The sequence below is a fragment of the Ochotona curzoniae genome, unplaced genomic scaffold, assembly GCF_017591425.1.
Source record: "Ochotona curzoniae isolate NIBS_2020 unplaced genomic scaffold, NIBS_Ocur_1.0 contig_2456, whole genome shotgun sequence".
Lineage (NCBI taxonomy): Eukaryota > Metazoa > Chordata > Mammalia > Lagomorpha > Ochotonidae > Ochotona > Ochotona curzoniae.
Window position 1 is genome coordinate 588,972 of NW_024465463.1, and position 24,454 is coordinate 613,425.

General features: G+C 58.3%; 1 protein-coding gene across 9 annotated transcripts in view; it reads left to right on the forward strand.

Annotated features, from left to right (window-relative positions):
- TOM1L2 (target of myb1 like 2 membrane trafficking protein) overlaps positions 1 to 24,454 on the forward strand; it is a 103,523-nt gene that overhangs the window by 77,354 nt on the left and 1,715 nt on the right. For 2 of the 9 annotated variants that reach the window (XM_040974518.1, XM_040974522.1), the window contains 10 exons: positions 1,352 to 1,486; positions 2,370 to 2,528; positions 4,482 to 4,598; positions 12,303 to 12,436; positions 15,105 to 15,153; positions 15,389 to 15,512; positions 16,360 to 16,477; positions 17,461 to 17,536; positions 22,928 to 22,987; positions 24,196 to 24,232. In XM_040974518.1, the coding sequence (XP_040830452.1) occupies positions 1,352 to 1,486; positions 2,370 to 2,528; positions 4,482 to 4,598; positions 12,303 to 12,436; positions 15,105 to 15,153; positions 15,389 to 15,512; positions 16,360 to 16,477; positions 17,461 to 17,536; positions 22,928 to 22,987; positions 24,196 to 24,232 (1,009 nt within the window). Of the gene's footprint in view, positions 1 to 1,351; positions 1,487 to 2,369; positions 2,529 to 4,481; positions 4,599 to 12,302; positions 12,437 to 15,104; positions 15,154 to 15,388; positions 15,513 to 16,359; positions 16,478 to 17,460; positions 17,537 to 18,643; positions 18,734 to 22,927; positions 22,988 to 24,195; positions 24,233 to 24,454 lie in introns of all 9 variants that reach the window. The other 7 variants (XM_040974516.1, XM_040974520.1, XM_040974519.1 and 4 more) reach the window with 7 other exon arrangements.

Sequence of the window (24,454 nt, forward strand, 5' to 3'; positions counted from 1 at the left end):
AGCCACAAACAAGTGCTTCAGGCTGCCCCTCCTCTGGGCACAAACATAGGGTGAGCTCAGGGTCAAATGGCACGGGAGATGCTGAGCAATGCTTCCAGGGAGCCCTTCCTTCAGATATGCTTTAAAAAAAAAAACAAAAAAAAAAAACAAGATTTATCTTTGGGCAGTGCTATGGTATGGTAGGCTAAGTGTCACCTGGGCAACATCCCCAATGGGTGCCGGTTTGTGACCCAGCTGCTCCACAGGCGATCCAGCTCCCTGCTTGTGGCCTGAGAAATCAGCAGATGGCCCAAAGCCTTGGAACGCTGCACCTGCGAGGGAGACTTGGAAAAGCTCCTGGTTCCTATCTTTACATTGGCTCAGCTCCAGCTGTTGCGGCCATTTGGAGAGTGAACCAGCAGATGGAAGATCTTCCTCTTTGTCTTTCCTTCTCTCTGTAACTCTGCCTTTAAAAAAAAAAAAAAATCTTTTTTTAATAAGATCTATTAATTTGAAAGGCGATGTGTCATCTTACTTGTTTACTCCCCAGCTGTTCACAATAGCTGGGGCTAGGCCCAATCCAAGCCAAGAGGCAGGATCTGCATCCAGGTCTTCCCAGGTGTGTGTGCAGGCACCCAAGGACTTGCACCATCCAGGGCTGCTTTTCCCAGGGAGCTGGTTGGAAATGGAGCAGCTGGGACTCAGACTGTTGCCCCGTGTCAGGCGATGGTGGCTTCAGGCGATGGTGGCTTAAGCCACTGTGCCACAACATTAGGCTTCTTTTTTTTTTTTCTTTTTTTCTTGATACAATCTTTAACTTCCAAAGAACAGTGTATTTCATGAGTTTCCTGACTGGAGAGACCTTTGGAACATTTGGTCCATCGTTCGCACTGTTTTCAGGAAATCTCGTAGCTGTGCCCTCTGTCGGGCACGGGCAGCAGGCAGGAGGACAGGATGGGAGAAGCAGCACCCTTGGGGTGGGCCCGCCTCTGAGCTGAAGGCAGCTTCTGAACTGGGCAAGGCTGGGCAAGGCTGGGCAAGGCTGGGCAACACAGCCACGAGGGCATCTGATCTACCTTCCGACTTGCTCTGCCTGCTGAGGAAACATACGCTACGTCCACTTTCACGTTTTCCTTCACACTCAGCCGCACAGCTGGAGAGCCAGACTCACCAGCCCTGTCATGGAGGGGCCGCTGTTGCCATTAGCTTTGCCAGGGGGGCATTGGGTTTTTGGAAAGATGCTGGTCCCGTGGGGCTGGGACGGGGCCGACGGCAGGGGTGGGGTTGGGCTGGGGGCAGGTGGGGGTTGCTGCCCCACTTTGCCCTGGGGGAGCAGTCCTCATCAGGGCGGCCTTGCCCTTGCCCTTGGCAGGCGTGGGCCGACGCCTTCCGCAGCAGCCCTGACCTCACCGGCGTGGTACACATCTATGAGGAACTCAAGAGGAAAGGGGTCGACTTCCCCATGGCCGACCTGGACGCGCTGTCTCCCATACACACACCGCAGCGGGTAAGCGGCCAGGCAGCCTTTCCCAGAAGGCGCAGGCGAACCTTGAGTCGCTGCCGCGCCGTGTGTCTGCTCTCCGGCTTCTCATCTCGCGCACCCTGGAGCACCGCAGCCGCACGGAAGAAGGCCCCAGAGGGCATTTCGTTTTAATAACAAGGGGAGTGCAGGCGTGTGACAGCTGGTTGACTGGTGATTAAGTGGCAGCAGTGTGCCCCCTCCCACCCCCCCGCTTTTCATATGACTGTGGAAGAGTATCCCAGAGGGGGCTGAGTGGGGCAGGGAGGGAGAGGAGGTGGTTGTTGGGCAGCCTGTGTGGGTCATTGGCACTGTTTAAGGCCAGGAAAGTTCCAGGGACTGTGCAGGGGCATTCTGACTTCCGGCTGCCTGCTCTGCTGTCTTTAGACCGGGGCCCTCGAGCAGCACAGTCCTTGCGGGGGTCCCCTTGTCAATCCAGGCTGTCCAGGATGACCCTGAGGGAGGGGGTCCCGGACACTGAACCTCCCAAAGCCTGCTTACTGACCCCGCTCACCACTTGGCCCATCCCATTCCTCTAAGAAGGACACAGAGCCAGGCTGGCCGTCCCATGATGGTAGGGAAATTGTATCATTGCTGTCTCTCACAGCCCAGCTGTGATCGGACTGTATGTTAAGGGCTGGCAATGAACAAAACTGAATACCAGCCCCAGCCTGGTCTCCCCCCAGGCATCTTTGAAACAGTTGTCTGTCATACGCTCCTATGAGGGGGGAGGTGGGACACTCGGTGGCCCTACTGTGAGAGTGGGACGATTGGGCCCAGAGAGGACCTTGAGCCTCCTGGCTAGCCACCGAGGCAGCCCTGGCAAGCTGGCCAACACAGGGTCTTTCTATTGTTGTTGTCATTGAGGCAGAGTGTCCCCGAAGTGGATCCAGCCACAAGCATGCCCAGGTCCCAGTCCCAGCAGAGGTCTGGCAGCGTCTCCTACTCGGCGCCACCTCCCGCTCCCTACTCGGCGCTGCAGGCCCCAGCCCTGAGTGTCACAGGCCCCATCACGGCCAATTCGGAACAGGTACTTGCACGAGCTGTGGGGCCACGCTCTGCCCCTGCTGTCCGGGGTGGAAAGGGTGAGGTGAGTGGAGGGAGGAGGGGGACAGGGGACCAGGCCCTCCCACCATCCCATCTCCCACACTGCCTACTCAGTGCTGGGCCTGGAAGCAGGCCCAGGAGCTGAGGGTCCCTGGGGATCCCCAGAACAAAAGTGGGGCTGTGTGGTTAGGTGAGGCCCTGTGCCCGGGGACACTGCCTGCTTTATCTAGGACGCCACCAGCCTGCCCTCCCTCCCCTGTGCCACACCCTGATTGGCTAAGGCCATTTTAACTGGATCACACTAAGGATGGATTATGAAGACTGACCTGTAGAGAAATCCAGAAAGTTGGAGATTCAGGCGGACTTTTAAAACACAGTCTGCTCCCCTCGCAGGTGGGGAAGGTCCAGCCCCACAGGCTCTCTGAGACCCCACCAGATGGTTTGGTCCAGCCAGCTAAGGCAGCCTCAGGCGGGACTCAGCATTCAGCACCTCTGGGGTTGGCTGGTGGGCAGCAGGTCATCACTGCCTGTGGGCTGCGAGTGATGTCACCAGCACCCCGGTGGGCGGGTCACTGCCTGTGGGCTGCAAGTAACAGCACCAGAACCCAGGTGGCCTGCAGCGTCCTCCGGGAAACAGAGCCCTGGCGAGTTCATGTAGGCGGCCCCGATGCTGTGCCAGTGCCGGGCCCCTGCCCTCATCCCTGGAACTGGGTGGGCAGCATGGTGAAGCCACATGGGGCCACCAGCTGCTCTCATAGTGATGCTTTCGGCTCCAATACCTCCCCCACTGTCTGCTGGGGCAGCTGAAGGCCTGAGGGGCAGGAGGAGGAGGTCCTGTGAGCTGGGTCAGTGTTACCCACATGGCCCTAGGCCTTCCTTCCCCCAGCAGGTCCCTGTTTCCTGTTCCAAGGCCTCATACATGGTGACAGTCGGACACCCCCTGGATCCCTGGACCACCTCACTGTCGGTACCATGGGCAAAGGCTCTCCCAGCACCACATCAGCCAAAATAGAAAGCAGACGCGCACCTAGGAGGTCACCAGAGCCTACTTGCTCACTCCCTCCAATGTGCCTGGGCCTTCCCAGCCAGCAGCCTTTCCTCAGCTCCAGGGCACAGCCAGCAGCCAGCAGGAGAGATCCCTGTCCCTAGCTGAGTGCCAGCCCTGAGGAGCTGGGTATCTGACAAGACAGGGGAGGCCCTGCTTTGCTGCGTTGGTGGCCATGGCAACGGGGAAGGGACCCTTGCACCTTGGGGTTGTGGGGAGGGTACCAGGGCAGGGGCAGGTCTTCACTGAGGAGGAACACAGTCCCCCAAGCAGAGTCTCAGGGTTGTCACCATCTTCCCAGCATGCGCTGGTCTCATGTGGCTGAGCCTTGGAACCAGGGCAGCATGGGCAGGGAAGGTCTTCAAGGGGGAGAGGGGAGTCAGGAGGGATGAAGGAGCTGTTCTAAAGTGCAGGAGTCCCTTGCTGCAGCATGGGAAAGCTTGGAGTCCCTCCCAGGGCCATGCGAGAAGGGCTGGGTTGCAGAGAGGCAGTGTACGGGGAGGAGCGCTGCCCCTGGCCCTGTTGTGTCTCTCCTTGCTACACCTGGCTGGCCTCTCACTGGGTTTAGATTTCCACAGTCTCTGGAGCAGGGTTCATGGAGCCAGTCTGAAGGCCCTCAGGGCACCTGCGTGCACCCTTGGGGGTTCAGGAGCAGCTGCACACACTCCCAACAGAGGTCAGGTTCCTATTCTAGGTCACGTGCAAGAGCTGAGGTTGAAGGCCACTCCCTCTCTGCACAATGCAGACTCGGAGTGGGCACCCAGGTCTCGCCTGGCCATGGACAGGAGGGGCCCAGCCCCAGGTGGGCAACCACTTGAGAGCCTGGGTGTCAGCTGCCTGACTACTCCCTCCCCACCTCCCTTCCCTCACTCCGTTCCACCCCACTCCCAGATTGCCAGACTGCGAAGCGAGCTGGATGTCGTCCGCGGAAACACCAAAGTCATGTCTGAGATGCTGACAGAAATGGTCCCCGGGCAGGAGGACTCCTCTGATCTGGAGTTGCTGCAGGTGAGCAGGGGGACGCCGTCCTGCAGAACGGGGCTGTCATGTTCTCCAGGCTGGCCTGAGGTTGGTCAGAGGCTGGTGGAGCAGTTCTTTCTCATTCGCCTTGCTTACGTTTTTTTCCTGATTCTGAATGCAGTTATAGAATGCACACCCACCAAATGAAAAGTACAGAGGACAAGTACAGAGTACTTTAGTCCAAGAATCCACAGATAATTACTGTTGGCTTAAAAAAAATTATTTATTTCTGGGCCCGACACGATAGTGTAAGTGGCTCAAGTCCTCGCCTTACGCGCGCCAGGATCCCATAATGGCACAGTTCTAATCCCGGCAGCTCCGCTTCTCATCCAGCTCCCTGCCTGTGGCCTGGGAAAGCAGTCGAGGACGGCCCAAAGCCTTGGGACCCTGCACCTGTGTGGGAGACCTGGAAGAAGCTCCTGGCTCCTGGCTTCGCATTGGCTCGGCTCCAGCCGTAGTGTCTGCTTGGGGAGTGAACCACCAGATGGAAGATCTTCCTCTCTGTCTCTCCTCCTCTCTGTATATCTGCCTTTGCAATAAAAATAATAAATAAATCTTAAAAATTTTTTTTATTGACTTCTATTTGAAAGGCAGAGTTCAGACAGAGGAGAGACAAAGATCTTGTATCCGCTGGTTCCCTCCCCTTAAGGCCTCAACAGCCAGAGCTCGGGCAGTCCAAAGCCGGGAGCTAGGAACCTCTTGCAGGTCTCCCATGCAGGTGGAGGGACCCAAGCAGTTGGGCTATCCTCCACTGAATAGAGTAGCCAGGACTTGAACTGGCACCCTTATAGGATGCTGGGATCACAGGTGGGTAGTTTGACCCACTACTCCACAGTGCTAGCAACCCTTTGATTTTATTTGAAAGGCAGGGATCTTCCACCTGGGTCACTCCCCCAAATGCCCACGCCATTCCCAGATCTCTCATGTGAACGGCAGGGGCCCAGTACTTGGGTCAGTATCAGGGTTTATGTCAGCAGGCAGCTGGATTCGGCAGCAGAACCAGGACTGGGAGCAGTACTTGAACGGGGGTGCAATAGCCCGAGGGGCAGGAGCAGGCTGGGGCCTCACTATCGGGCTTCGGGAGCCCCTACCCCCAGCCCTGTTTGCCAGAACACACCTGTGTTGCACTAGCCTGGAGCAGGTGGCAGCAGCGTTGCCTTCAGAAACAGCAAGCTTCTGGAAGGCTGGCGTGAGGCTGCCAAGAGCTTCAAGTGCTAGATCCTTGAAGTGGGGGGCAGGAGGGCCCTCCTGCCCCAACTGCTGCCATTTCCATCTCAGTCACCTGTCTCGCCCCGCCCCACCCTGAGCCATCGGAGATGAGCTCTGGAAGTCCTGCCCACAGCCCAGCCCCACGCTGCTTCTGGGGAGCGCCCCATTCCACCCACCAAAGCCAGCAGCACTTGTGGGTGGGGACAAAGCACAAGTCTTCAGGGTCCTAAGAGACAAGATCTGGGGCCCCAGCTTAGGGCAGGAGACTGGGAAGTGTGGGATCACACCGCTCCCAAAGCCAGAACGAGGAACCCCGACCCAGCCTCCGCCTCCACACTGCTGCCTCCACACTGCTGCCTCCGCCCTGGCCCCGGTTCCCACCTGCAGGAGGGGCTATGTCAAGCATCCCCCCAGAGGCTCAGCTGAGGCCTGGACTCTCAGGGCAGTGGGATCCCTGTTGGCCAGAGCTGTGCTCCCAGCAGCAGGAGGGTGCAAGGTGCTTGCAGAGACCGGAGCCTGCCCAGACTGCAGGATCCTTTGTGTGTGTGTAACTGGTTTTTGGGAGCTTTTTTTTTTTTGTTGTTTTGTTTTGTGGGTTTTTTTTTTTTTTTCAAACAAGCCCATCAGCCAAGACAAACAGAAGCTAATCTCCTGGCGTCAGCTCACAGTTTTCAAAAATAGGCTGCTTCCCGTGACGTTTCCTTTCCCTCCGTCTTGGTCCTGCTCCAAGCTCAACAGCCTTCGCTGCTATCTTAGAAATGGAGCAGCAAAGGGGCAGCGACTCCGGGCATCTGGGGGATGGATGGGGACTTAGTCTGCCTCACTGGCAGCCAGCCACCTCGGCCCTCCCTGCTACCTCCCTTCCTTTGCCTCCTCCCAACAGTTAGTTCCAAAATCCCCACTTTACCCCCTGCAGGAAAGTGCTCTAGTCTGCTAGGAAAAAAATGCTGGCATCCCAAGACATCCTGGGGACAGTCCCCACCCCATCCATCAGCAGGGCAGCCCTGGTGCTCTGGGTGAAGCAGTGCCGGGCTCAGCCTGCTAGCCAAGGGCTGCCACCCCAGACGTCCCTGCCCGCAGCAGCTGTTCCCTCCCGGTTGCCAGTTGCTGGGGAGGAGACAGAATGGCGGTCAGCTCACAGCTGGAGCCCCGTGGAGGCTGCGTTCCTAGAATAGCCACCACATGCATTACCTCTCTCACTCTAGGAGGTGGGGGGAGACCTCCAGGGAGCTGGTCCAACTCAGGTTCTGCTCAGCACCTCCAGCATTGCCCCCCCGGCCTGCCTTCTGCTCACGTCCCCAGAAGCGAGCTGTTGCTGGCGGCCCACGGCAGCACTGTGTTTTCCAAACCAGATGGATTGGACTTGGATTTGGATTTGGGGGAGCAGCATGGGGAGGCAGTGGGGCTTATAGATGACTCGATACACCTCCTGGCCTACAGCACAGAAGCAGGGAAGCGGGGGGATGTCAGGCAAGTCACAGCCCTCCATGCCTCCCTTGGGGGCCTGGTGGCATCAATGTCACCCTGGAGTTGCAGACACAAGTTTAAGTCTGGAGAGAGATCTTCCTTGGGCTTTTTCACTCCCCCAGATGCCCACAGCAGCCAGGGTTGGGTCAGGACCAGTGCCAGTAGCCAGGGTCTCCATCCAGGATGGCAGGAACCTAGGGGCCAGGATCTGTGCATTAGCGGGGAGCTGGAGCAAGGAACAGAGGGAGGACTTGAACCTACCATTCACTCCACAGGGACGCAGGAGTCCCGAATGGGTCACAGCACCGGCCCCTGGAGAGCCTGATCCTTGTCACCCAATACTTTATACTTCTCCCAGGTTAGCTTTTGGAACTTTATCTTCACTAGTTTTTTTATGTATTTGTATTGGAAAGGCAGATTTACAGAGAGAAGGAGGGACAGAGAGAGAGGAAGATCTTCCATCAGCTGGTTCATTCCACAAGTGGCCACCGTGGCTGCAACTCAGCTGACCCAAAGCCAGCAGCCTCTTTCAGGTCTCCCACACGAGTGCAGGGGGCCCAAGGACTTGAGCCATCCCCACTGCTTTCTCAGACCATGACCAGGGAGCTGGATCAGAAATGGAGCAGACAGGACGAGAAGCTACACCCATACGGGACCCTGGCTTACCCTGCTGTGCCATGGTGCTGACTCCTCAAACATTAACTCGTAATTGATCCAGTAGTGCCAGGATGCTCTTTGTTACATGGCCATGGTGCACATCATGCCTTCCAGTAGCAAATGTTAGGTCACTGCTCATGTTTCATTTCAACCAGGACAACTGGGAGTCGGCTTTGGCCCTGGTCACTGGCTCTTGTCCGCCTCCATTGAGGGTCACAGGCCAGGAAGGAGGGTGAAGGTGGACTAAGCTGTCCCACTGGCGGAGTGTGAGCTGACCCACCTGGAGGCTCAGGCCCTGATGCCAGTGACACTGTGTGCGTCAGTGCAGTGGAGTGGGCAGGAGCATGAGGCTGTGGGCACAGGCAGCCAGCTCACAGCACGGGCAGAGAGAGACCTTAGATTCTCATCTGTCTCTCACCTGCGTCTCTAAGGGTTTTTTTTTTTTTTTAAGATTTATTTTTATTTTCATTACAAAGTCAGATATACTCTTCTCTGTATACTTTTTGGAACTCTTCTCTGTATAGCTTTTGGAACTTTATCTTCACTAGTTTTTTATGTATTTGTATTGGAAAGGCAAATTTACAGAGAGAAGGAGGGACAGACCGAGAGGAAGATCTTCCATCTGATGGTTCACTCCCCAAGTGAGCCGCAATGGCCGGTGCTGTGCCAATCCGAAGCCAGGAGCCAGGAACCTCCTCCAGGTCTCCCACACAGGTGCAGGGTCCCAAAGCTTCGGGCCGTCCTCGACTGCTTTCCCAGGCCACAGGCAGGGAGCTAGATGGGAAGTGGAATTAGAACTGGCGCCCATATGGGATCCTGGTGCGTGTTCAAGGCACAGACTTCAGCTGGCCACACCGCCAGGCCCTTAATATTTACTTTATTTATTCGAAAGGCAGAGTTACAGACAGGAGACAGATCTTCCATCCACTGATTGACTCTCCCAAGAGGCCACAACAGCTGGAGTCAGATTATTCCAAGGCCAGGAGTCCAGAGCTGCTTCCAGGTCTCCTACATGTATACAGGGGCCCAAGGCCTTGGGTCATCCTTAACTCCAGCTAATGCCTCCACCTGGGGAGTGAGTCATCAGAGGGAAGATCTTCCAGTCTGTCTCTCCCTCCTCTCTGTGTATCTACCTTTCCAATAAAAATAAATAAATCTTTTTTAAAAGAAGAAGCAAGAGTAAAATATTTTATTAATGTAGTTATTTGAGGGCCTGGCACAGTGGCCTAGTGGCTAAAGTCCTGCCCTCGAACGCGCCAAGATCCCATATGGGTGCTGATTCATGTCCCAGCTGCTCCACTTCCCATCCAGCTCCCTACCTGTGGCCTGGGAAAGCCTTGGGACCCTGCACCCGTGTGGGAGACCTGGAGGAAGTTCTTGGCTTCCTGGTTTTGGATCGGCGCAATTGTGGTCACTTTGAGAGTGGATCAACAGACGGAAGATCTTCCTCTCTGTCTCTCCTCTTCTCTGTATACCTGCCTTTCCAATAAAAATAAATAAATATTTAAAAATATATATATATATTTGTTTTATTTTTTTATTGCAAAGTCAGGTATACAGAGAGGAGGAGAGACAGAGAAGATGATATTCCATCTGATGGTTCACCCCTCAAGTGGCCGCAATGGCTGGATCTGTGCCAATCTGAAGCCAGGAACCAGGAGCTCTTCCAGGTCTCCCACACAGGTGCAGGGTCCCAAGGCTTTGGGCCGTCTTCAACTGCTCTCCCAGGCCACAAGCAGGAAGCTGGATGGGAAGTGGGGCCGCTGGGACTAGAACAGGTGCCCATATGGGATCCCGGCACGTGCAAGGCGAGGACTTTAACCATTACGCTATTGCACCAGGCCCAAATAAATATTTTTTTAGAAAGTAGTTATTTGAAAATTAGAGTGATACAAAAGGGGGAAACTAGAGAGAGAGAGAATCAGTCTTCCATCTGCTGAGTCACTCCTCCAGAACCTACAACAGCCGGGGCTGGGCCAAGCTCAAGTCAGGAACTGCACTGCAACCCGGCGCTTGGGCCAGTACCTGCAGCCTGCTGAGCACATCAGGAAGCCAGAGGAAGCTGAAAAGGGTATGTGGGGCTCAAGCCAGGCACTGGGCTATGGGCTGCCAGCACCCTATACAGCAGCTTGGCCGGCCCTGCCCCCAGGGCCCAAGAATTGAATCAGAAACCGAGCCGGGACCGGATCGGACACTGTGGGTGAGACAGGATCCTGGCATGCCGAGCAGGGCTTCAACTGCTCCGCCCATCCTGAGTCCCTAAGAACAGGAGGGGTTTTTCTTTTCCTCTTTTGACGGGAAAGGATACAGGGATCCTGCCGACAGAGTGAGATTTCTCAGGGATACTTGAGCAGCATAGCACGTGCCTCAGGTCACCTGCTCTCTTGGACAGTGCACAGTGTGGGCCCAGGCCTTGCCCTCTCTCCCCATCCCAACTGGCAGGTCCTGTGCCTGCTGCTGATGTGTGGCCACCAAGCCTCAAGCTGCCAGTGCTTGGTGCCAGCCCATGGCTCCCTGAGCTGCTTCTGCTGGGTGTGCTGCTGTCGAGACCCTTCTGCCTGCCTCTACAAAATTGCCCACAGACACCTGCATTGCAGAAGGTGCAGAGGGCCTGGCAAGGGACAATATACTGTGACTCCTGCAGAGAGGTCAGCCTCGGCCCCGGGCCGCCCAGCCCCGCACCTGTCCTGTAGCTGGGGTGTCCACATCTATCTCATGCCAGCCTACCCACACCTGTGCCATGGCTTGAGCACTCGCTCTTCTCCATTCTGCCCTCCCCGAGTAGCACTCCCTCGAGTGTACCCTCCAAATGAGGGAGAGACCTTGGGCCAAGGTCACACTGCCTGTGTTCCATCACAGCCCTCGGGGCGTGCTCCCCGCAGCCCTGGCTATTGGAGTCCTCACCGTCCATCACCGTGGGTCTTTCTAACGTAACATTCCACGTGGCACTGGCAGGGGCCAACCTACTCCGCAGCGTCTCTCAAGAGAAAAGCCTCAGGGCTGTGCCTTGCATGGTGTTGCCGGTTTGTCTGCGGGCCAGAACTGTCCCACTCGCTGAGCTGTGAGTGTCCATGGCGGACCCACGTTGGTGCCTGTGTAGACAGGGCCCAGGGGGAAGGCCTTGAAAGAGCGGCAGCAGATTGCAGATGAAGGAGAGTCCCCCAACATTGGAGTGTGCAGTGCTGGGAAGACGGCTGACGTCCTCCAACTGGGCGGAGCGCGCCTCCCAGTCCCTCCCCTACGTTAGGGCCCCAGCCTGGCCTCTACCTCCCCCCAGCCCCCCCGCACCTCTGGGACCTGCTGGACGGCTGTCCCCAGCTGCTCCTGGAGAGCATAGAGAGGGAGAGAGAGACACTGTGAGCCATGTTCACTCAAAGCCCCTTGCCTTCTCCAGAACCTGGGCCGGGAGTCCCAGGAGAGCCAGGAGTTGGGTAGCCATGGAGTCTGCCTGCCCAGAGAGCAGCAGTCTGGCTGTGCCAGGGCTCCACCAGAGTGGACCAAGGTCAAGGGCACCATTGCTGCCAATGTGGAGCTGCCGGCTAGCCGGGCAGGTGTCCCGGCCCTCCCTGCAGGAGCTGGCCTCAGCCCTGACGCTGCCTGCATTGACAAGAGAAGTCGTCTCCCTGCTCGGAGCACCCATGGGAGTCTCCTGTGTCTAACATGGGTCCTGAGGCATCCTCTCTGCCCTCCAGAGTGAGTCTGACCATGTGGTGTGAGGGGTTTGTGAACTCCGCTCTGTGGCCCGGCTGCGGACAGCATCCTGGCCTCTGTGCTGCACGGGGGCTCCTGTTGGCCATAAGGGCAGGAGGCTCTGATGTGGGGGCAGACGCTCCATGGCCACATGGCCAGCTGCAAGTCTACGTGTCTGAACCCTTGCACCCCGTTATTTCACCTGTGAGGAAGCTCTCCTGGGGAAGTGCAGGCGTGTGTGCGTGCGCACAGATGTTCATGGCTGCTCTGGGTCAGCTAGCAAAAGGGAGGCCACAGCCCAACGCTGCACAGTGGCCAAGAAGGGTCCCCCTGTAACACCCAGAGAGAGGATGCAGGCCGCAGGCCATCCATGGCCACAGAAAAGAGGGCCTGCAAGATGACAAGGCCCAGGCAAGTATGTTTTCACAAACCTGTGATAATAATCTGTGCCATATCCCGCGTTCTGCACGGGAGGGGACTCGGGTGGCTCTCCACACCAGCGATCTAGTTTCCTGGGGCAGGAGGCGCCGGAGGCAGTGGCGAGCAGGGCCCTGGCACTTGGCATTCCATGCACGTCCGGTTTTCGTGAACAAGCTGTGCGCCCCTGGGGGACTTTGCAGAGTCAGCGCACGCGGGCCCTGCAGGCAGTTGGGATGTGTCCCCCCGCAGGAGCTGAACAGGACCTGCCGCGCCATGCAGCAGCGCGTTGTGGAGCTCATCTCCCGCGTGTCCAACGAGGAGGTCACAGAGGAGCTGCTGCACGTCAACGACGACCTCAACAACGTCTTCCTGCGATATGAGAGGTGGGCCCCGCCCCGCCCCCACGCGCCTGCGCACCCTCGGCCTGGGGGTTTCCTAAACCGAGGTTACGACGGGTGCAGACCGGAGGTGGGAAATGCTGGTGGGAGGTGCCGTGTGCTCCCCCGCACCTCCCCACCTGCCCCGGTGAGCTGCCTCTGGCCCTCCTGGAAGCAAGCTGTGAGGAGAGGATGAGGGTTAGGTAGGCTCTGTTGATTTGGAGAAGGGTGCAAATGGGAGAAGCTCCAGGATGCCAAAGGATTTTCTCTTCCCCACTTTAGAAAACAGAGAAATGCAATTCTCTCTGTCAATGTCAGCGTGTCTGGGCGTGTGGGCGGCTGCTGGTTCTCCGCCCCGCAGCTCTGGGGCAGCTACATCCTGCTGTGCTGCCGGAACCCAGACAACTTTTGCCTTTTCCAAATGCCTCTCGCACGCCTACTAGAATCTGAAACATCCGATTTAGGCCTAGTGGGTTGTTGCTGTGTTTTTGTTTGGTTTGGTTTTTCTTCAAGCTTGATACATGGGAGCTGGCCCCTACCACAGTCCTACATAAGCACTGGCTGCCTGCAGGGTTTGAGTCCCTGCTGCCCCATTCCCAAGGCAGCTCCCTGCTGTTGCACCTGGGAGAATAAAGACATCAGTAAAACAGCTCTTTGAAAAGAGCATCCTTCAGTGATTTTTTTGATCTGAAAGGCAGAGATGTTCATTTGTTGGTTCATGTCCTATTCCCCTCCTTGCAGCAAGCTAAGGGCCTTGAACTCCATCCTGGTCTTTCATGTGGGTGAGAGGGACTCAAGCACTTGAGCTGTCACCTGCTGTTTCCAGGGGCGTGAGCAGGGCATCAGACGGAAAGGGGAGCTGCCAGGATACAGTCAGGCAATCCCAAAGGGGTCCCCAACCAGTGTTCCGCCCCAGACTTAGGTTAAGAGGTGGTTCAGCAGCAGGCACAGTTCCCTCCTCTCACTCTGATGGCTGCACCCGGGGCTGTCTGCATTGGCCCAGGGTCAGGACCTTGACCAATCAGGTCAGCCTTACCCTTCCCTGACCACCCCTTCACTGTGGAAATCAGTCTTGGCCTGCCGGAGGCAAGGGCCCAGTGAGCCCAGTGAGCGAGGCGTCCCTGTCACGGCTGTCATGACCCCGGACCTTGGCTCAACCCAACCATGGCCAGCTGCCCATCTGATGGGGGCAATGTGAGTGTGTCCACACCTGCCCTCTCCCCAAGGGCAGCAGGAGAACAGGGTCAATCAGGGAGGCTCCCTCACCATCCCACAATCCCAGCCTCCTGAAGGGATTGGATTTAAGGTTGAGGGCTTGGGAAGTTGTTGTTATTATTGTTGTTGTTTTGACAGAAACAGACAGACAGACCCAGACAGCGGGCAGGGCTGCCATCTGCTGGTTCACTCCCTGTACACCCACAGTGACTAGGGGCTGGAAATCTGCTCCACCCTTAGGTGGCAGGAGTTCCTTGAGTCAACACCACATGTCTCCCCAGGTCTGCGTTAGCAGGAAGCTAGAGTCTAGAGCCCAAGCGGGAACTCACACCCGGGCACTCTGGCAGGGGGCACACAGGCTTCCCTGCCCTTGTTGAGCCTGGGTCAAGCTCCTGTTGGAGCAAGTGAGCAGGAACTCACAGGCGCATTTGCACAAAGAGTGTACAGAGTTAAGCTGGGCCCAAGCAGCCCTGACTTGCCGCTATGGTCACCACACCTTTGCTGAAACCCACCATTAATATTCCCACCATCCAGGGCCAGCACAATCGTCTGCCTGTGGCACCAGCATCCCCTCTGGGCTCTGGTTTGAGCCCTAGCTGCTCCATTTTCCATCTGCCTCCCTTCTTAGCACCTGGGAAAGCAGCAGAGGATAACCCAAGTGCTTGGGCCCCTGCCGCCCAAGTGGGAGACTCCAGTGACGCTCCGGTCTAGCCCAGCCCCAACCATTGTGGACATCTGGGGAGTGAATCAGTAGGATGAAACATCTGTATATCTGCCTTTTAAATTGAAAGATATCGGTTTATATATACAACATATATGTAATGTTATATATTTAACATATATATTCTTATCCTCACTCTCAACTGCTGTTGTAAAAGCCACACACACACACAGTCTTCCTCCAAGCTCACTGGACAGCCTGATTGTCCCTACGGGGACTCCCTTGTGCCCAGGCTCTTTGCCAGCCCTTGTGAGGTAGAGGTCACCAGGGCACAGTGCCCCCTGTGGAAGCCTCTCCTGGGCTTTCCTCACTTGTGGCATTTGGGGCTTTTGAGATGCGACATTGAGATGCACCTGGCTCTCCCCACACCTCTGCCCACCTCAGGCTTTCCGTCCGCCATGGAGCCGGCCAGTTTCTCCCAAGCTTGACTCTGCCAGGCCTTGTGGGTACCCTGACAGCTGACACAGCTTCCCCATCGGGGGCTGCAGGAGCAGCAGCACCCTGAGCTGGAGGCTCTGGATGCTTCTAGTCACTTCCACGGTGTGCTGGCCAACACTACCTTCCTCCTTAGTGCCAGTTCAAGGAACTCCAGGAATGCAGAGTTTAGATGCCCATCCTCCCAGATGGGGTGGGGGACCCCTTCTTGGGGCTCTGCTCCTGGGAGGCGTGTCCAGCCTTGGGAACATGGCCTGGGCAACCCTGTCTCATTACTTCTGCCTTCTCTCCCCCGCCCCCTAGGTTTGAACGGTACAGGTCCGGCCGGTCAGTTCAGAAGGCCAGCAATGGGGTAAGTGTGCCTCCAGGGGAAGGCGCCTCTGTGGCCGGGCATCCCACCTCGCATCTCTGGGTAGCAGCAGCCCAAACTCTGGCTGCTGGTGTAGACGAGCGAAGCGTCACAGCTGCCCTAAGGGCGGAAGTGGCCAGGGCACTGACAGGCGTGCGTGGCGGCCCCAGCAGGGTCCCCCGTGCCCCTGCCTGGATCCTCAGCTCGAGAGCTTAGGCTCATGCTGTTGTTGTCACAGGTGCTGAACGAGGTGACCGAGGACAACTTAATAGACCTGGGCCCCGGGTCTCCCGCCGTGGTCAGCCCCATGGTGGGCAGCTCGACACCCGCAGCATCCCTCTCCTCCCAGCTTGCTGGTCTGGGTGAGTGCCTCCTGGGGAGGCTCGCGGGGGGGACCTTTCCTGCCATCTGCCTCCTCTGCACACCACTCACTTGTCTCTCTTGATGGGAGGACCCCACAGAAGGCCCAGTGCCCCCTTTGAGCTCCTGCCGCTGTGCTGCTTGGGCCCAGAGACCACGGCAGGTCCCAACGACCTGGGGGTGGATTCCTGCCACAGAGCGAGTATCCTGCTCGCTTCCAGCTGGAGCGTTCCACACTGCTGAAAGCACAGCTCCTCCTGTTAACAGGACCAGAGGTGGCACACAGGGCGCGGCCCCATCTCACCACTCTCTTTTCTTTCCTTCGTCTCCGTCCATGCCCCCTCATGTCAGCAGTCTGAGGTTGTGTGAGGGGCCTGCTGGTTGCCATCCTAAGCTGCAGCACCTTGGTGCTGCCCTGCCTAATGTGTGCATGCGCACACATACACCCGTCAGAGTCTACCACCCCTCCATGGAGAATTGTCAATTGTCTCCATCTACCCCGTGCCCCCCCAGGCTACCCCTGCCCCCAGGTTTTCCCCTACCTAGGCCTCTGCCATCCTCCACCCCACAGATGCATGCTGGGCCCCAGCAGCCATACCCTTGGACTTCGTGGGTGCCTATGAAAGAATGACTAGATTAAACGGCCTGGCCAGGCCAGGCCATCACACAGGGCTGGGGTGTAGGTTAATGAGGGGCACCCTGAGAAGAAAAGGGGTCATGCTGGGAAATGTCTGGTGCTCCAGGCCTTGGCCCCACCTCCCCTGGAAGCTCCCCCAGGGACAGGCCTGACCCTGGGAGCTGCAGGCCACACAGCCTACTGCCCACCTCTCCTCTGTGCTGTGGCTGCAGATCTGGGCACCCAGAGTGTCAGCGGCACCCTCAGCACCCTGCAGCAGGGCAGCCCCCGCGATGGCTTCGACATGTTCGCTCAGACCAGAGGGAGCTCCTTGGCCGAGCCACGTAAGACGTACGTGCGTGTGTGTGTGTGTGTGTGTGTGTGTGTGTGTGTGTGTGTGTCCGCGCGTGCGTCCATGACAGGGCTCTCTTGGAAATGAGGGTGGACCCCAAGCCTGGGCATAGACCCAGCACAGAGAGGCCTTTACTCCACAGCGCCTGAGTGCTGGGCGCGGTGCGAAACACCCAGATCTGGCATGGATGCCAGCTGCCACTCCCGCTCCCGTGCAGTGCCCTTGGAGTTACTGCAGCGTGACTTCTGTGTTCCCTGCTTCGCCCTGCCCAGGCGCATGCAGGGAGCTGGCAGCAGGAGCAGCAGCCCAGTGCATGGGCCAGGGATGGGCCCTCAGCAGCCAGAGAAGTGGGCAGGGCAGGCTTCCCTGACAGCATCCCTGACCAGGCCACGCCACACTGGTTCCTGCATGGGGACGGCACCAGCTTCAGCCCTGCACACAGCTTCTTGAGGCGGGAGGTCCCAGGCCCGCCCAGCACAGCAATCAGGGAGCGGAGGAGCCCCTCCTGGCTTGTCCTATGCCGCTGCTGTGTGCCCTGCTCCCCAGCCCCTCCTCTGGGGAGCCTAGGCCACTCGCCCGCCCTGCTAGCAGGGAGATGGATGGATGGGAAATGTAGCAGCCAGGATTCAAGCCAGCGCCCATATGGGTTGCCGACACTGCATGCGGTGCCTTTAGCCGCTATGCCACACTGCCAGTCCCACGTATGTCCAGGGTTGCTACTCAGGACTAGAGGCCCACAGCCTCCCAGGCCTGGGGAGGCCAGGGGCTGAGCCTCTGCCAGGCCTCAGTATGCTGGTCTCGGCTGCAGCAAGCCAGCACAGGCCCCAGCCTGAGCCTCAGCCCAGTGCCCAGGTCACAGCAGAGGTTTCTTCCCAGTGACCAAATGAGGAAGGGGCTGAGACAGGGAGCCAGCACTGGCTGCCACCCCGGACCTCCCCTGACCACCAGGAAGGACTAATTGCCTCTGTTGCTTGGATTCCAGGGTCACCTACGAGGACACCCAGGCCAACAGAGGCCTCACTTCCATGCTCGACAGCCAGAAACAGAACCCTGAAGTGGTACGTCTTGTGTCCCAACTCCCCTCCCTGGAGCCTTCTGGAGGGGAAGTCAGCAATAGTTTGCTTTAAAAAAAAAAAAAACCCTGACTGGGGTATCTCCCTTGCCCCTCTTGCAAGTGTCCCGTGGGGGGTCTTCATCCCCCAACTTGGAGGGGACAGTCCCATGGTCCCCCAGGGCAAACACAGCTGCAAGAGATGGGAGACAGGCCGAGGGGCACCACGTCAGCAGATGGCCAGTGGAGCCCAAGCTCTCCTGTGAGCAAAGATGAGGTCTCCTTCCCCACTACAGCTGCCGCCCCCCACCCCAGGCATGGGCAGGTACCAAGGGAGGCCAGATTGCTGTACAGGTCGGGTGGTAAGCGGACCTGCAAAGCTTTGCCAGGTCTGCAGGAGAGGGCGTGGCCATAGCAGGGGAGGCCAGCCATGCTCCCCTTGGCACCTCCATTGAAATTGTGAATTTTCAGCATCCCAGGCAGCTGGGACACCCGAAATCTATGCCGCTGCAGTGTTAGCTAAAGTGTACACCCCGCACATGCACACGCACATACGGCCTAACACATCAGGGCATTAGAGAGGCGAGCTGGGGCCTGGCAGCACACCGCCTGACACAGCCGTCTCCTCCTCCTGTTGACCCTGGCCTGGCTTGGAACAGGCCCATCCCTAAACCAGGCCAACCTCGCCCTGCTGCCCCCTTTACTGGCACCGTGCCAGCAGGTACCTTGCCACACTAGCCCATACTTATCAGTGCCCAGGCCTCGGGCCAAATGCAGGAGATGTGGGTGACTGCTTATCTTTCACACCCTGGGCGTTTGGCTTGGATCAGCTCGCGGGGACACCTCGTCCCACGTCCCCAGTAGGGGGCCTAAGACCATAGGAAGGGAGAGATCAAGTAGTTCCCCTATATGCGGTGCCCTATTGTTGGGGTGACTACACTTTCCTTACCTCTTGCGGGCAGGCAGGCAAGAACAGGCTGAGGTTGGGGGCCAGGTCTGGGGGCGGGGGCGTTGGGTAACCTCGCCTGCCTCCACAAGCCATGGATTCTGAACTGTGAATTTGTTTCTGTTTCCCGACTCCTTCCTCCTGGGTCTTGCTGTGACTTTTCCTGCTGGGACTTCTCTGTCCTTGGCCCAGCAGAGAGGGGAAAGTGGGGAACTTGCCCCCGAGCCCATAGACAGCTGGCTTCTGACCCAAGGAATGGTGAGGAGCAAGCCCCGGTCCTCCCCCTGCCTTAACAGCTGCCGCCCTCCCCTCACCAGCTGTCAGCCAGCCTTGTGGTCAGACAGGATGAGGCCCGCTCTGGCCTGGCAGGCCTCCTGTCTCATATAACCACCTCCAGTCCCAGAAACCCTTTTTTTCTCTGGTTTCCTGCTGAGGTCCACGCCCTGTGGTCTTCATAGTATGAGGCAAAAGCAGGAATAACGGAAGCCCCTCTCTTGCCATCTCTGCAGCCCTTGGCCATATTCATTTGTTTCTAGGATGTTCGGCCAGAGACAGCCCGCTAGCCCAGCGCCTTGGGACTCAGTGGTCCTGGGCTCGGATGGGCTCTCATGATACCACTGTGTGTATCAGCCAAGGCTCCCCAAAAGGAGCCAGGCCAAGTATGGTTCTCAGAGACCTGGGTGCAGATATGAAGTCTTTCCTGCCTGTCGGGTTTGGGGGAGACCCTGGACCTAGTGCATCACAGCAGAGTGTCCACATGGGCCAGCATGTCCACCTGCCTGGCCAGGAGGAACTGGGGCCATGTAGAAGCACCCAGCTCCCTGCGGTGGGAGGGGCCGCAGCTGAGACTTGGCCAAGAGGCCGTGCACAGCAGCTGTGGGCAGAAGGAGCCTGTCCCTGCCCCAGCCCTGACCCCAGAGCCTTTCTTGGAGACACGGGCTGGCTCGCTGCCACTCCTGGGTCTGCGAAGCTGCAGCCCACTTGTGTGCAATCCAGCCCACGGCTGCCCTTGTACCCGCTCATCCTACACAAAATAAATCAAAAGGAGGGAGACTGCCCAAGCCAACCACCCCGAGTGTGGCCTTGGCAGCTGGCAGTGGCACCTGTCTCTGCCCACACAGGCTGCCTGCCCCGCCCTCACCTGCTGCCTGTCCCCACGTAGAAGCCCCATCTCCAGCTTCCCAACTAACAGCTAACCCAGTACCCCGCCAGCTCCTGCGTCTCTCCCAGTTCCCGACAGCATCCTGTTTGTCCTGTTCGTCGCTCCGCCTTCCCCCCCGTAGTGTACAGAAACCTCGAGTCTCTCTCCACTTGCCAAGGACAGATTCTTTACTTGGAAACTTTTTGTGCTGTTAGATGAGACCTAAGGCTTCTAAATGTTTGTGTATCGCAAAGAAACACCTCCTCCCTCCCCCTTCCCCTAAAGTGACAGGAAGTGCACCTGTTGCTTCGGGAATCAGGTAGGTATACTTCCTGTGGGCTTGGGCCACGAGGTGGGGTGTGCCAGGGGTATGTGGGGTATGTGAGCCCCTGGGGCCCTGTGGGCTCGGGCCATGGCGCTGATGATAGGGGTGTGCCAGGGAACCCCTACCTGATTTCCCCCCCACACACAGGGCACCAGTTTCTGGCACTGGAGTTGCCTGTACCCTGGGGCAGGGAGTGGGAGGAGCTGTCGGGGAGAAGGTCTGTCCAGGCTAGGGGCAGCAGTGAACAGCTTGGGAAGCCTGCAGCCTTGGGCTCTTGCTCTCTGCTCCCTGGCTGTTGCTTCCGGCCTGCAAGGTGCAAGAATAAGCACAAGCAAGGATTGAGGTTCACCACTAAAGAAGCTTGCCCACTGCTGAAGCCCGGCTTGGGGGTGGGGTGGGCAGCCCAGAGACCCCCAAGGCCCTTCCTCTTCAAGACAGAGGGTCAGTAACTGGCTTTCCCTTCCCCGCTCAGATTGGAGCCCAGGGCCCACCCTTCTCACCAGTCTTTGATTACTTCAAGAGGTGTTCTTCCCCCTGGGAGGGCAGTCCCCTACTGGCTTCTGTTATATTTTCTCCTCTGCCTCCTTCTCCCTTTGAGACTGGAGAGGGTGCTAAGGTCCCTCCTCTGAGGAAGCAATCTCCCCATGCCTCACTGCCCCCCAGGGAGTCTCACTGGGGGCTGGGCAGGGGGCTGAATTGTCCAAAGCCATGGGCAGTCCCAGTGCCCCATGCCTCACTGTACCCCGGGGGGAGTCTCACTGGGGGTTGGGCAAGGGGCTGAATTGTCCAAAGCCATGGGCAGTTCCAGTGCCCCATGCCTCACTGCACCCTGGGGGGAGTCTCACTGGGAGTTGGGCAGGGGGCTGAATTGTCCAAAGCCATGGAGCAGTCCCAATGCCTTGCCCCATCCCAGTGGCCCAGCATGGGGTCCCCTTGCTCCATCCCAGTTTCTGCTAGTTACTTTTGCGCAGCAGGGGGTCATAGGGGTGCCCTTAGGTGGTGTGACGGCCACGCCCTTCCTAGAAACCTCCCAGACTCTCACCACCATCAGCTGAAAGCCCACCTCTTTATGAGATGGTCCAGGGGTGGGGGGGTATCCACGGCCCCAGCCTCCTCATCACACCCCCCCCCTTTGCCGAAGGGAGAGTAAGTTCCAGTCATTCAGCCGGATGCACAGCCATTCCACGCCAGCAGAGTGTTGCAAGCCAGCCCTTGCAATCATGTTATCTCAGTGGGTGGGGAGACCAACACCCGGCTGTTGCCTAAGTCTGTCGCCTGCTCCCACCTCTCCACCTGAATCCCTAGGGTTTCCTGAAGATTTGGGGAGAGGGGATGAAAAGTATTCTCAGGGCTCCAGGCTCTGTGGAACAGCTTTTGTGAGTGAGCAGGGGGGTGGCCCCTCAGACGGCTCTATTTTCTGAACATGCCAGCTCTGGGTGGGGGGATGGAAGCCCCTCACAGACCTTCCCCTCCCACCCACCCTCCTGCCTCCAGAAAGGGAAACGAGAAGGTCGGAGCCAAGGATTCTTCGTGGCTCTTTATTGATTTATTTGGCTTTTAATGCAAGCTTCAGCCTCACCGTGAGCACTGAACAAAGCCAGGCAGGTGGCAGAAGGGGTGTGTGTGTGTGTGCGTGCGCGCGCGCGCTCGCGTGCCGCCAGCACAGGCCTCGTTTGCTCCTTGGAGAGGTGGCTGACTTTCTCGGAGGGGGACACCCGTGTTCCCAGAGCCTTGCTGCATGTCAGGGCGACAGGCACGCCCCCACAGCCTCTTCAGTCTCCCCAGTGAGTCACAGGGTTGCGGGACAGGAAGGCGACCAACTCCCTGCTCCACCCCCAAACCCGCCGTGGGCAGCAGGGGTCAGGTGGGAATTCTCTGTCGGTCATTGTGGTTGTTTTTGAAGTTGAGAACAGCTGATGCAATCCTGTCCCCGGGCTTTCATATTCTTCCTCTAGATCTCGATACGGGGGTAAAACCAGGCTCCGACACAGCCTAACCCAGAGCCAATTTTTTTTCCCCCTTTTTCTAGGAGTGACAGGGCCCCTCGGACCCAGGGGTAGGCAAGGTGGCAGGTGACACTGCCAAGTCAGGGGCTGCCAGCTCATTCCCCAGGCGGGAAGCCACTGCTGCCTTCACTCATGGGACTCTGCTTAGTTTAGTGTTTGATCAGCTCGTCCACACGGAGGCCATTGGCACAGATGGCTTAGGCATTGGGGGGACAGCACCCAGGAAGCCCCCACCTCAGCTCGCCGGCCTCCCTGGGGCCCGGTGGACCCGACTGCCACTCCTCCTCAGCTGACTTTGATTTGGCGGTCTGTGGAGTGGGGTGGGGTGACACTAAAGTCCCACTGGGAAGGAAGGGACGCTCTCTGCGTCCCCTAAGGAGGCACAGGCAGGGGAGATGAAAGACCTTCCTTGTAGCTGTGTGCCCGCTGATACCTCCCCCAGGCTCCCTGCTGTGCCCAGGGTGCCCAACCAGCCAGCTCGCTGGTGCCCCGGCCTGCAGAGGCACCTGTGCCTGGGCTCCACCTACCCGGCCCTGCTCCCCCCACCGCGTGACACCAGCAGCAGGGTGCTGGGCTCCCTGCCGCAGGCACTGGTGCCCTTCACTGTTCTGGTGCCCCCACCCCCGACCAGAAGGGGCACTCTGCATCCCTCACCCGGAGACCCCGTGCCGACACGAGGGCCAGACGTAGTCAAAAAGTTGTCCATGTCAAGAACACATCCTGCCGCCGCCGCCGCCTCCCCCTCGCCTCCCCTTCCCCATAACCGCACCCCCGCGGCCGCCTGCCCCCCCCCCCCCCGCTTCCTCCCCTGCCATTCCGTGTGCCCGCGCCAGCTGCGTGTTTGGCCGTGTGTTACATTTTGGTTTGATTTTGGGGGTTGCTTTTGACGATTTTCTTTGTTCCGGTGTTCTGTCTTCCTCTCGCCTGGCTGTGTGGGGCTGCCGGCCCACTCCCCACCCCGCTGCTTGCCGCCCCCATAGATCCCCGTGGCGCAGCCCTCTGTCATGGACGACATTGAGGTGTGGCTCAGGACCGACCTGGTGAGATGCGACTTTTCTCTTTCCTGGGCGGGACCAGACTCCTCGGTGGGGGACAACCAGCAGGGGACCTCGGAGGGGAGTGCGGAGAGGGGAGGCCCGTGGGGGGCAGGCAGGGCCTCGGCAGCCGCCAGCCCACCACGGCGCGCACCTGGCCCGGCGCGCACACACGGGGGTCCCCCGCCAAGCGGTCCCCACCAGACACCACCCAACACGCCCCTCAGCAGTCGTGTGTCCCTGTGTGTGCTTGGGTAGGGAGGGCTGTGGTTTCTTTGGGGGCAGAGGAGGGACTGTTTTGAGTGTGCATGTTTTGCATTTTTTTCTGTTTTGTTTTGCTTGTCATTTCATTTTTTTTTTCCCCCCCAGTGGTGAGAGACGTGCTGGGTGTCTGCTTGTTCTCGCTGCCCCTGCCCCTCCTCCTCCCGGTGGCGGCGCGGATACTTTTGTCTTGCTGAGAACCCCAGACACAGGGCAGGGTCCGCGGAGGGGATGGGGCACCGGTCCCTGTCTCCCTCCCTGGAAGACACAGGGAGAAAGCCAGGTGCCCGTTGGGTCCCCTCCTGGACCTGCAGACTGCGGGCTCCAGCCAGCCTTCTCCAAAACAAAATCAAGTTTGAGACTCTGATTTCTTTCTTTTTTTTAAAGAATAGGCGGAGTCTCCCCGTGGCTCCAGCGCGATGATAGGACAGGGCAGGGAGGAAGCGGGGCCTGCGCCCTGACGCCTGCTGCAAGTTCCCAGGGTTGCCCTGGAGTCCCGCAGGGGCTGCGGGCAGCGGGGGGTTGGGTGTCGGGGTGCTCCTCGGCTTCTCCCCGGAGCACAGAGTGAGGCCAGGGCAGGGTGGGGCCTCAAGCCCTCCATGTCCCAGGCCACAGCACCAGCCCCACTGGCTTTCTGGATTTTTTTTTTCTACCTTTCTTGTCCTTTCAGTGTTCTGAAAACTAGTACCTGTTTAAGTGTCTCTTTTTTTCTTAGTTATTGTTTCAGGGTTTGTTTTTTTTTTTTCTTTTTTGTTTCAACTTTTTAAAACAAAAATTCCCTAAGAAGAATAGATTTCACTATTTTCGAAAGTAAAAATCTAGGACAGAACTATGGGGAGTTTTGTCAGGCTGCTGTGGGCTGGGTAACTCAGACACCCATGGGTGGGCCCCCAGGAGGGGCAGCTGGAACCAGCCCTGACGCTGTCCCTTCCACTCTTCTGCTTCTCCCACAGAAGGGCGATGACCTGGAGGAGGGCGTCACGAGCGAAGGTAGGACCAGGCTCCCCCACCAGACCTGAGGACAGGCTACCTAGGGTGTGGCCACAGTCCCACGGAGTACCCCCTGCCCAGGGCTAGGATGCCAGACCCTGGGCTGGTGCTGGACCATTGTCATTTTTCTCATTCCCCCTTTACGGGGACAGGCCATAGAGCCAGGCACTAGTGTGCAGTCCCCCCAGCCCCTGGGGCTTCCTGCTGCCCTGCAGGTGGCAT